Raw genomic sequence first — 11,965 nt, 5'->3', positions numbered from 1 at the left:
CGAGTGTGCTTGAAACCACACGACTTATGTAAAACTTTTATTCTTCACTAACTTATAGCTCTCTGTCAACTTCCGACTGCCTCGTCCGATCACACTTTTTGCAATGCTCTCGTCACGGCATTTACAAGCTTACTTAAGTCAAGTGTGCGAAAAAGTATCGATAGCCCTAAGATTTCAAGAAAATATGAAAATGCTTAGGTGAAGTAGTGCGATATGTAAACGTCGCCTAATATTACGTATCGTTCGCGCGATGCGTTGGGAAAAATCTCTAGCTAGAATCAGCAGCGCAGCGCCACAGTTCAGTCGCCGAAACTAAACGACGTCACGCGCGCGCCACCGCCATCTATCGGCTGGCCGCCATCGCCTCACACCTGCCTTAGCGCGACACGGCCACCGACATTCGCCGTCGCACTCGCACCAGTGGCACGTATAAATAACCTAAAACGTCTGATCGTGAAGCAGCCAATAAAACAAAATATTATTCTCACGTTTATATCTATAGTGACATTAACAGTATATGACAGTGTAGACGTGATATAACAGGAAGTGCTGGATTACAAACGAAGTGATTCTTCCCTGTGATTTTGTCAATAGAAAGTCTATAAAGACAAATGTTCGTTTTGGTGGGCTGTCGACGGGCAGCCCCCAAATATTGTGCCAATATGTGGTGGTTCTTATTTTTATGTGTGTTATACACTAAAACAATAACTGTGGTCGGTTCAAACACCACTGGAGCTGCACCTGGGAGTAAGTACTGTTTTTAAGTGATGTTATGACAATGATTTATATTTTCACATGAAGAAGTAACAAAAATGTGTCTTAATAGATATCATTACGTATTGTTTAATTCGTTTGAAGGCCTATGATCGTCGTCTACTTATTTTTTCACCCGACACGAACACGAAACAATTCTCTGCAATAAAATAATTTATAGAATGCAATCAAGCAACTCATATTTATATACATCTTAAACAGGTTTGTTACGTATGCACGTGGTCAATAAGTATGTATATAATCTATAATATGTACCTATATCATGTTTACAAAATGTATAGTATATCATAGAATAGATATAGATAAGATAACTAATGTCACGCCACTTTTACATAGTCGTCGCATTAGTCTGACTCATAAACCATAAAAAGTAAATCGTAAAGGTACTCTCATTTCAAAGTTATTTAACAATGTTGTTGTTTTATACAGTTCCTATAAATATTTTTTATTCATGACTAGTAATAACGTTAATTAAAAACAAAGAATAACATTGGTAAAAAGCTGAATATGAAGTATTCCGCAAAAAAAAGATCAGGTCGAGTTATTTTAATACCGAAGAAGTAAATAGGCGAAATCTCGTACAAACAGGTACTGCTACATTAAAAAAAAATTACGTTTCAGTTTTGCATGCTGTTATTTATCTTTTAAAATAAAAAATAAGGAATAAACAATCATAACATTATCGTACTGTGAATTATGTGTCTATAAAATAATTTTACTTTGTCATATTGGATTTACAATCATCAGCATCATTTGACTTTAATTAGTAATTTTCTAAAAATAATCTTAAATACCTACATGGAGTTTTAAAATTATCAGTTATCTCGTAATTTTGCGAGATCACTAGATCTACTAAGAATCGAATCAGATTTAATCTGACAAAATATGGACGATTTTTCGTTTTAGAGTTGAATTACCTAATAAGTTTATTATGCTTTTTTATATATAAATTTCTGTATTATTATTACTAAGACGTTTTCTGGATAAAAAAGGAACTGTATTTAATTGGTAATGATTCAAACTACTCAAACAATTAAAATTTCATTATTTAATTACGTTCGAAATTTCACATATTGCGTCTTTTCTTAAGACGCAGTTTTTTTTTATATTGTTTTCCTTTTCAAAATAGTAAGAGCTGTAATCGACTACCCTGATCTGCTGCATAAAGTGTTGTTCAGGATACCGTCACGTGCATCTCGTAACAATACTGATTAGCCGTTTATTATTCCATCCCCAGGTACAAAATACCGACAGAATAGTTTACTTATTAGAGCTTGTCGGCATGTAATAATATTAATGTCGATATCGACTTATTTCGTGGGAGTATCAGTACCATAAAAATAGCGATTGTTAGATCTATGATGGAATCTGTGCACACTGGTAACTAACTTTTCTTGTTTAGCATTACATAGATTACTCTTTCCGAGAATATCCAGCATTGCTGTGTTTTGTTTAGTTTGCTATATGTAGTAGCTTGCTATTAGCTTTTTTTTTATTTATATGCTGTATTAGTTATAGTTATAATAAGCTGTAAGCTATCCTAATAAAACAAAATATATTATTTACCAATAAAAGAATATTAGCCATAAAATAAATACGTTATAGGTATATATTATTCGCCATACCACGCTAAAATTGCAACTGACGTCAGGTCTAAAATTAAATGGTATTTATTAAGTTTTATTTTAAACGATTACTCTTATCTTTTGATAAAATAGCGACATAAAGGAAAAATTAATTATTTGCAACTTTTGTTACAACCTACACAATAAATTTAAGTGTAATTGAGGGCTGTATAAAAATATAAATAAATATAAAGAAAAATAAATAAATTAAAATCAATAAATGAATTATAAGGAATTTTTCTGGGTAAGATTATGAATTTAAATAAGATAACTTCTATTAGCTACTGTAATACCTTGAAACATCGAAGGTCATTAAGAATGAATAGAACAATGTCAATAAACACTGATGACGTCATATATCTAATGTGAGATCAATATGCCTGCAACGAACTGATACTGAGTCGAGTTACTAATGAAACTGCTTCGTCTTCTAGGTGCTAAACATGTTAACTTTTTGTATCCGCTTTGGATTTACAGGATTCAAAGATTCGGGCATATTGATTCTCTTAAGCGTACTTTTTTTATCCTAGCATTAAATTATAATAAAACATCTTTTACAGATTTTATCGCGGCTTATTAAGTTTTTTAGATGCCCGACGTTTCAATCCTCCCGTGACCATGGTTGCTGTAAAGTAACTGAAACGTCGGGCATCTAAAAAACTTAATAAACCGCGATAAATCCAAAAAAGTTGTTTCATTATAAGTGAAATTCGCGTAGTCGCTAGCATTAAAAACAAATTACCGTATTCAAACAAATTACCGATTTTAGTATTGGAACAAACCGTTGATAAATATCTCACTTTAAATTTAAATCAGTTTAAGCGCCCATGAATATATATAAAAAAAAAAAAAAAAAACACCTTAATGTAACTATCACACTAAATGTAACCTAAAATAGCAAAACTATTTAGCTACTACTGAATTACTGCAGTAGCTATTTATTATTAATTAGTATTAAATTTTAAATATATAGTATCATTTTTTTTAATATATAGACTGGCGCTTGACTGCGATCTCACCTGATGGTAAGTGCAAGCCAAGATCAGCCCAAGATGGTGCGCACTTGCTTAGAAAATGCGTTTTCACTCTTGATTTAAAGATATCCAAGTTATAGTTAGGTGGAAAAACGGAAGCCGAAAGGGCATTCCAAATTTTTGCGGTGCGTATTAGGAAGGAGGAAGGAAAGCGCTTAGTGCGAGATCGTAAGATTTCAACCACGTAGCGGTGCAGATTCACGCGATGCCAGAACGATGGCAGAACGGTGATGGCGGATTTTTTTTTTCAAAACTGAGTATCGATAGAATTTCAAATGTCAAACGAATGTCAAGCAAATAAAAATAGCACATAGAACACACTTTGAGACTTTAAATGTGTTTTGTTAATACTTACTAACAAGAGAATCATTGTATGTTTTGTATCAAACGTTATCTGAAAAATCAATCTACATTAAGGACCCACTCTTATCTACTCGTTTTTATTTAGATTATTTAACATTTTTCGAGTTAATTAAATAAAGTGGGTTTGGTAGCTTTGATAACATAATCTAGTAGTTTTAAGAGCGTTTGTAATTGGATGCGAATGGTGGCTGGCGATACAGTTTATTGTTAATTAAGATAATGTTTTTGTAATTTTCGGTTTTACAGCTTATTTGAAAAAAAAACTCTTTACAATATTAATCTTTTTATTGAGTGACATTTTGGGCTATAAAATATCACGTTGCGACTCTTTAGAGATGATTAGTAACCATAAATATCAAATAATCTGATACATTTTGAAAAGAATAGGGACTTGTAGTATGTGTATATCACTTATTATATTCGATTTTAAAACAAATTTTAGCATTTGTCTTTTACCTTACATACGTTATAGTGATGGTTAAAGTCAACAGAGAGTACCAACAAAACCCGTTCTAAAATAAACATTTGCATATTTAACACGACGGGATACAAAAACACATCTTGTACTTTATTATATCAACAACAGGATTCTTTAAGAGGGATAGTTTATTCAATTTAATATATGAAAAACGAACGTTAATATATTTTCTGAAATCGTCAAAAATCTTAACAAATAGTTGAGTGTCCGAGTAACGTTTTGTTTTAAAAGCTATCTAACGCAATCAACTTGTAGAATATTTGTGTACAAGGTAAAATTATTCTTTGTATCAAATATTTCAGGTAATATAATATGAAAAACGAACGTTAATATATTTTCTGAAATCGTCAAAAATCTTAACAAATAGTTGAGTGTCCGAGTAACGTTTTGTTTTAAAAGCTATCTAACGCAATCAACTTGTAGAATATTTGTGTACAAGGTAAAATTATTCTTTGTATCAAATATTTCAGGTAATATATTATGAATGCAGTACTAGCTCAATAGAGTATCTGTAATGTAAACTACGCAACAGTATATTAGTGTCGCTGAGCTCAGAAGCGGTAGTAATATTTTACATGTATATCAAACAATTCTGCTGAAAGTCCTCATCTAAACCAAAGTCGTATCGTATAATATAATTTATATTCACAATGGTCAGTTAAAATGTGAAGGAATACTGTACTATATTTAGAATTTAAATCAATACGTAATCATAACTAAATCATTCGTGTATAAATGGTGTAGAATGCCAAAATCTCAAAATAGAAATGTAAACAACCGAAAGTAACTTATTCCGCAAAGAGTACAAAGTACAGTCTGTAGATGTGTGTGGCGCAAAGCCAATTTAAAGCGCGCTGTTCCGGTTTTACATTTTGTAAATAATAACTAAGTATACGTTCGTCAACATAATAGCAAAAAATTTCTTCATCTACAAAATTTTAGTGACAAATTGGATGGGCAAACGTTTCTGCGCCGTTATCGCTGTCTCAATTTTGGCATTCTGCAGCTGACGCGGCGACTTTGTAATACCCGTAAATGAAAAGAGTACAATCGCATTGTGGCGCTATAAAATAAGCTTTGTATCCAAATTAGGCGTCGTTATGTAAAAAATGAGAAAGGAATTTGCTCGTCATATTTAGAACCTTATTTTATTTATGACACTTGACAGTCTGAGTTAATTTTTTTTGTTTTGTTCATTGTAGTAATTTGGATTTAGGTTTAAAAAATGCCAAAAATTCATCATTTATCATCAAAAATCAATTTTATCGAACATTAATAGCTCCGAATAAAAGTAGATACTGTCTTGAGAGTTGTGATGGAGATAGCTCAAATCCGTCATTAATAAAATAAAAATATGTTTCAGTTCAAGGTGACATGTAGGTACAATTACCCGGTAGTATGTATTATATTAGAGAGCTGTTACTGTTGTATCAAACATCACCTGTTCAGCGTGTGTTCAAGCACTAAGTTTTTTTAAAGATTGAAAACTACCTAAATATATAATAATATAACGTCTACAAATTTACTATGTGCCTTTGTAATGCATTATAAAATCTTTACACTTTTATTCAAACAAAATTAATAAAAGACGTTGGTTGTTTTTAAACGGTTTTATTTAGCTCACCCCGTTTGTTTTATTTTTTATTTATTATTTATTCTTGGGTCAAATTTAGTAATTCAAATTTCACCCTCTTCCTGTCAACCGATTAATCTGAAATTTTGTATACACTTTGGATTTTGGTGACAATACAATTATGTTTATTCATTATCATTATAAATTCAAGATGGCCGCCGCTACAAAATGGCGGAAAATTTATGTTTTATTAATCCCATCAATATGGGTATCAAATGAAAGGGCTCAACAAGCAGAATACAATATACTATAAAAAATTGAAATCCAAGATGGTGGCCGCTACAAAATGGCGGATAACGTAGGTTTTATCAATCCCATCACTATGGGTATCAAATGAAAGGGCTCAACAAGCAGAATACAATATACTATAAAAAATTGAAATACAAGATGGCGGCCGCTACAAAATGGCGGATAACGTAGGTTTTATCGATCCCATCAATATGGGTATCAAATGAAAGTGCTCAACCAGTATAATCAATGTACTATATAAAATTAAAATCCAAGATGGCGGCCTCTACAAAATGGCGGATAACTTAGGTTTTATCAATCCCATCAACATGGGTATCAAATGAAAGGTCTCAACAAGTAGAATACAATTTACTATGCAAAATTGAAATCTAAGCTGGCCGCCGCTACCAAATGTCTGATAACAATTTTTTATCAATCCCACCAATATGAGTATCAAATAAAAGGGCTTGACAAGAAGAATACAGTGCACTATACAACCTCAATATTTAAGATGGGCCTTGCAATAATGAAGCACTAAATGAATTAAACAGAATGCGAAATAAAAACTAAAAAGTAGAAAATAAAAATAGGTAAAAAAACTTTTTAAGTTAAACGGTTTTATGTTAAACATACATTGCAATGTTTAAGATAAATGTACTAAAAACCAAAAAATAATAAAATAGATACAGTCGTGGGAATTATAAACATATGCATAGACTAGACTAAAATAAAACCGTGGGGCACGTCAATTGTCTACAAATTATCGACTTAATGTGCGATAGAAGAATCGTTTAATTCGTCGTTAAAATAGGCAGTTGGCCCGCAGACGGTGAGGAAATTACTTACTATTTTCTTGCTCATGGAAATTCCAATAGTTATACACTCCATGTAAATAAAAGAGATGTTTCAACTAGTTTATCGTTGGACATTCACACTGCTGGCTGGCGAGGAATCGTTTCACTGCTCGTAGTTTGTCTTTAATCGACAAAACATATGATAAAAGTACTACTCGCTCACCACTATGAAACCCTAAAACTCGCTTATAATCGAGCCTGCTAGCTTGTTTCCACATTCTAGCCCTACTTATCACACGTCCATCTTTGTCGGTTGAACAACTGCCTAATTATAGTGTAACATTACAAAACAAACATTTTAATCAACGATTGTAGACAATTGACGTGCCCCACGGTTTTATTTTAGTCTAGTCTATGCATATGTTTATAATTCCCACGACTGTATCTATTTTATTATTTTTTGGTTTTTAGTACATTTATCTTAAACATTGCAATGTATGTTTAACATAAAACCGTTTAACTTAAAAAGTTTTTTTACCTATTTTTATTTAAACAGCTCTTTACAAATGACGTCTGAGCAAAAATGGCTCATGCGTAAGAGGCTATATAGAGAGACTAAGTTTAGCAAATCGAAACTTTCTGATATTATCTTTTTTCAAAACTATATATTATAATATTTTCTGTTGCGTATTATACCTACTTTGAAAATGAAATTACTTAACAGATTGTCACGCAAGCGAGCAATGTTATGTAAATAAATTTGAGGAAGATTAATAGAAAGACAATTGCCTCAATCGTCTAGTACTATACCAAAATTTAACTGCACTAAATATTTTAATTACAATGTACAGTTTTCATTTTAATCTTTATGTTTCCATCCGTTATTATATGTTGGCGAACATTTCAATAACAAGCTGACGCTCTCAGATAACGTTATTTTCAGAATTTACGTAACATTTAATACAAATAAATATATCGAAAAACATAAATAAAGTTTTATAATTATAATGATGGTTGATCTGACCATATGAATACATTTTATTAAGAAAAACAAGGCAATTCTAAATTTACGACAGTTTTGTCATTAATTGTATGGGGCCACAGTCGATCTATAACAGTTTTTATTGTTTAATTTATGTCACGCTGTTAAAGTTAATTTATTTTATTTTTTTTTTTTTTTTTTTCGTATTGAAGAGTGCTGTTGGCCCTAGCGGCCTTTACAGCGTCACCGGTGAGAGGGGCCGGGCACTTAGGCAAGCCGGCCGCGAAGGAAGAATGGGAGCCCTCTGGGAGGGCTCGGGGGGGAAAGACGCCCGCCCTAAGGGTGTCTCCTAGCGAGATCGCACCTCGGCTTAAAGCGTCGTCGGAGTGGAGGAGGCGCTATGCGGAGCGCTGAGACGGCTTACGGACGGTCCGCTACGCGCCTAGGCGCGTGCGAGCCGTCAGAACGCCCCGAGTAGAAATTTTTTCGTCTTCCTTAGAAGGACCGGACCAGGCATGCCTGATCAGGACTAGATAAGGCATGTAACGCAGATGATTGGTCTGGACCTGATCAGGATGAGATGAGATTTCCTGATCTGGACCTGATCAGGAAATCTCATCTCATCCTGATCAGCGGGTTCAGTTCGGTCCTTTTAAAAAACACGAATATATATTTTTGAAAAAATTGTTTAACAAAAAAAAAAAGCGAATTGATATAAATATGTATTAACATAATTATTATAATATTTATTTCCGTTTATTTTTTCCAATGTATTATTTATTTATGTTTTTACTTTACATATTAATTATTTTTATTTATTTTTATGTTATTAATTAATTATTATTATTAATTAAATTTTATTTATTAACTTCTTATGATTAACTACTAACTTCTATTTCCTATTACTTACGACTGCTCCACTGTGTAGAAATACCCCTGTGTAGAATACTCCCTGCTAGACTGTCCTGATAGCTGTATATATACTAAGTGCGCTTAAAAACATTAATAGCGCGATTCAGGCTCAGTTCGCGTCATTTCTTTCAGGCCATCCTGATCTGGACCGGACCAGGTCCTGATCCAGTATGCCTTACCATACTTGTTAAGATTTTACATCAGGCTAGCCTTGTCTGGACCGGACCTGGTCCTGATCCAGTATGCCTTACCATACTTGATTATATTTTACATCAGGCTATCCTTGTCTGGACCGGACCTGGTCCTGATCCACTATGCCTTACCATACTTGATTATATTTTATATCAGGCTATCCTTGTCTGGACCGGACCTGGTCCTGATAGAGCTTGCCGGATCAGGCATGCCTTATTCCATCCTGATCCGGTCCAGATACATGATCTGGTTGAGCCTGACCTTTTTTCTACTCGGGGCGGGGACCTCGCCCTCGCCGGCGGGGGCGGTGTGTGTGTGGCCTGTGTGTGGTGGTGTATATGGCGTTAAGCGCCGTGATCCTATCGTCAGGGTCGGTTAAGACGTGCATGGGACGCCTTTGTACGGTCTGTAAGTTTCCTCTACCTACGTATCTGCAACCCTTGCTACAAGAGGATTTGGGTGACTGCGCGCTCTCTCAAAATACGCTGTAGCGAGTATTTTGAGGTGCTTCGCGATTGAATCGATCTTAAAGTCGCGATGTAAGTCGACATTACGCACGTACCACGGCGAGTACGTGGCAGTGCGCAGAAACTTGTTCTGAATAATTTGGAGCCTATGGATGAGGGTTGGCGCCACATGAGCGAAGACGGGGCACGCGTAGGTCATAATAGGTCGTATGCAGGCCTTGTATAATGTCGTCTTATTTCTAAGAGACATTTTACTCCTCCCGCATAGCAGCGTGTGCAATCGACCTAGTACGAACGCTGCCCTGTTTCGGACCCGGTTGATGTGGGCTTTGAACGAAAGAAGTTAATTTATAAGTGTTATATGTTTATAAGCTGGATACGTAGTGATTTCCACAGTATCCAGTTAATTTTACACTAGACGACTCGTGCGTAACGACTCATTCAAAGTTTTAATGCGATGTTTTATATTGTAAGCTATGACCGGGTTTGTGGGTAAGTTTTTAAAAATATAAATAAAATACCAAGACCTCCTACACCCGATTTAAATCAACAATAGAGAACAGGATTGAAATCTCAGCTTCCAAATTATTTTTGGAAAATAATTATTTTAATATCATTATCATATTATGATATCATTACATAATTAAAATTTATATGACTATGTATCGATGTCCTACTACGTTAAGTAAGTACCTATCTAATTATCTATACCTATTAGTACATATTTACTGCGTTGTATCCTGTTAGTTCTTGCATCTATTCGAAAATAGAAGAATGCTTTAACCTGATTCAGGCAAGAATCATATTGCGTGACTTTATTTACACCACATTGCTTATAAAACTTATTAGTACCATTCATATTTACTACAATTCGTATTTTGTTTTTATGTTATCCCTCTTTATAAGGAAACATAAAACATAAAACACAAAACACATAAAAACATGGTAATCAATGTTTGGTTGACCCTTTCGTTAAAAAATTTAGAAGTATTGAATTGTTCAAATAAACAGTAGTCATCTGGTTTATACAAATAAATACACCTAACCAGGCGTAAAAATAAGTAAAAAAAGTGTTCTAATTACCTATATTTGATGTTAAAAAAATTATTCGGGGTCAAAGGTCATATAAATGAATGTTTCGCGATTTTTAGCAAAACAGTAAGTTTTATCAAAACAGTAAGTTTTATCATAAAATTAGCCGAGACAAAACTCGTATTATCTGTAAAAAAAAAAAATCCGAATACATTTTTTTCCCCAAGAACCACACCTTTTGAAGTATAACAATTCAAAAAGTTAAAATATTTGTAATAGTCATAATATATATAGGTAAGTACACCATGTATATTCATCACTGAAGCTGTAAAACAAGTAAAAATATTATTTTATATTACCATAATGTTTAATTATTAAATAGTTTCAAATTGAACACAATCGCAACAGATCCAAGGAAAAAAGATTACTTTTTAAACATTATTATATATAAATTATTATGATGACGTGATTCAAGGTTGGTTCAAAACAAACAACTTGGTTTTGAACGTCAAGAAAACCAAGTGCGTTGTGATTTCGTTGCCCAGTTTTAAGCATTCAAATTATAATTTTAAAATGAATAACGAGAGGCTTATTGTCAACGATACTATAGTTTTCTTACGGATAAATTTGGACTTAAAACTTCAGTGGAATTCCCTACAGCATTCGCAGTTAGAAAAGTACGACATTCACACACACAGCTATTCCATTGTGTTATGTTTTATGGTCTGTGACTGTGGGGTAATGCTTCTTTGTTTTAATACATAACATAAACATCCATATATGAGGACGAGAAAAAATGTAACACAATTTTATGCAAAATTTGTAGATAACAACAAAATATTCTATTAATAGTGATAGTCACAGGTTGAATCATCGCTCTGTGCTAATACAAATTAAATTTTACTATTCAGTTCAGTTTAAATAAAATCTGTTTATTTACATTTATATTAATCAAAGCTTTAAACAAACAGTATAATATAATTTTTATGCCATCACGATTTTGTTAATATATCTTGCAATATAGATCGTATATTGGGATTTATTCGATTAAACCCCTGTAAAAATGAACGCTAGTCGTTTCAGGCAGATAGTAATTAGTATGACCTCTGGCCTCGGCACAGTATCCGTTCTGCATTTCAATACTGGAAGACTCAAAGGATTGACTAATGCGTCTAGAATACTGGATTAGTGGGGACTTTATGTACATGCATTTTTTATTGAAGTAAAAATTCTTCACGAGTGCTTGAATTATGAAACTGAAACTAGCAGCTAGCAGCTAGCAGCCAAAATTAAATGACACTGAAACTAGAAGCCACGCTTTATATCTCTTAAAAAAGCAACAGATTAAGTTGTAACTGTACAGAAATTAGTGACGTTATATCATCTCGCTATGAAAAAAATCTAAAGGGTAAATTCCACCCCTTCTATTTTTTATATTTAAAAACCCAAAC

General features: G+C 33.2%; 1 protein-coding gene across 1 annotated transcript in view; it reads left to right on the top strand.

Moving 5' to 3' along the window:
- Positions 1-382: 382 nt before the first annotated feature.
- LOC123656003 (very low-density lipoprotein receptor) overlaps positions 383-11,965 on the top strand; it is a 224,811-nt gene continuing 213,228 nt past the window's right edge. The window contains exon 1 of the mRNA XM_045591729.1: positions 383-747. Coding sequence (XP_045447685.1) covers positions 612-747 — 136 coding nt within the window. The 5' untranslated portion in view covers positions 383-611. The remainder of the gene's footprint in view (positions 748-11,965) is intronic.

Source organism: Melitaea cinxia, chromosome 1 (assembly GCF_905220565.1).
Source record: "Melitaea cinxia chromosome 1, ilMelCinx1.1, whole genome shotgun sequence".
In the NCBI taxonomy this organism is placed as follows: domain Eukaryota; kingdom Metazoa; phylum Arthropoda; class Insecta; order Lepidoptera; family Nymphalidae; genus Melitaea; species Melitaea cinxia.
This window is presented reverse-complemented; position numbering and strand designations above follow the sequence as displayed.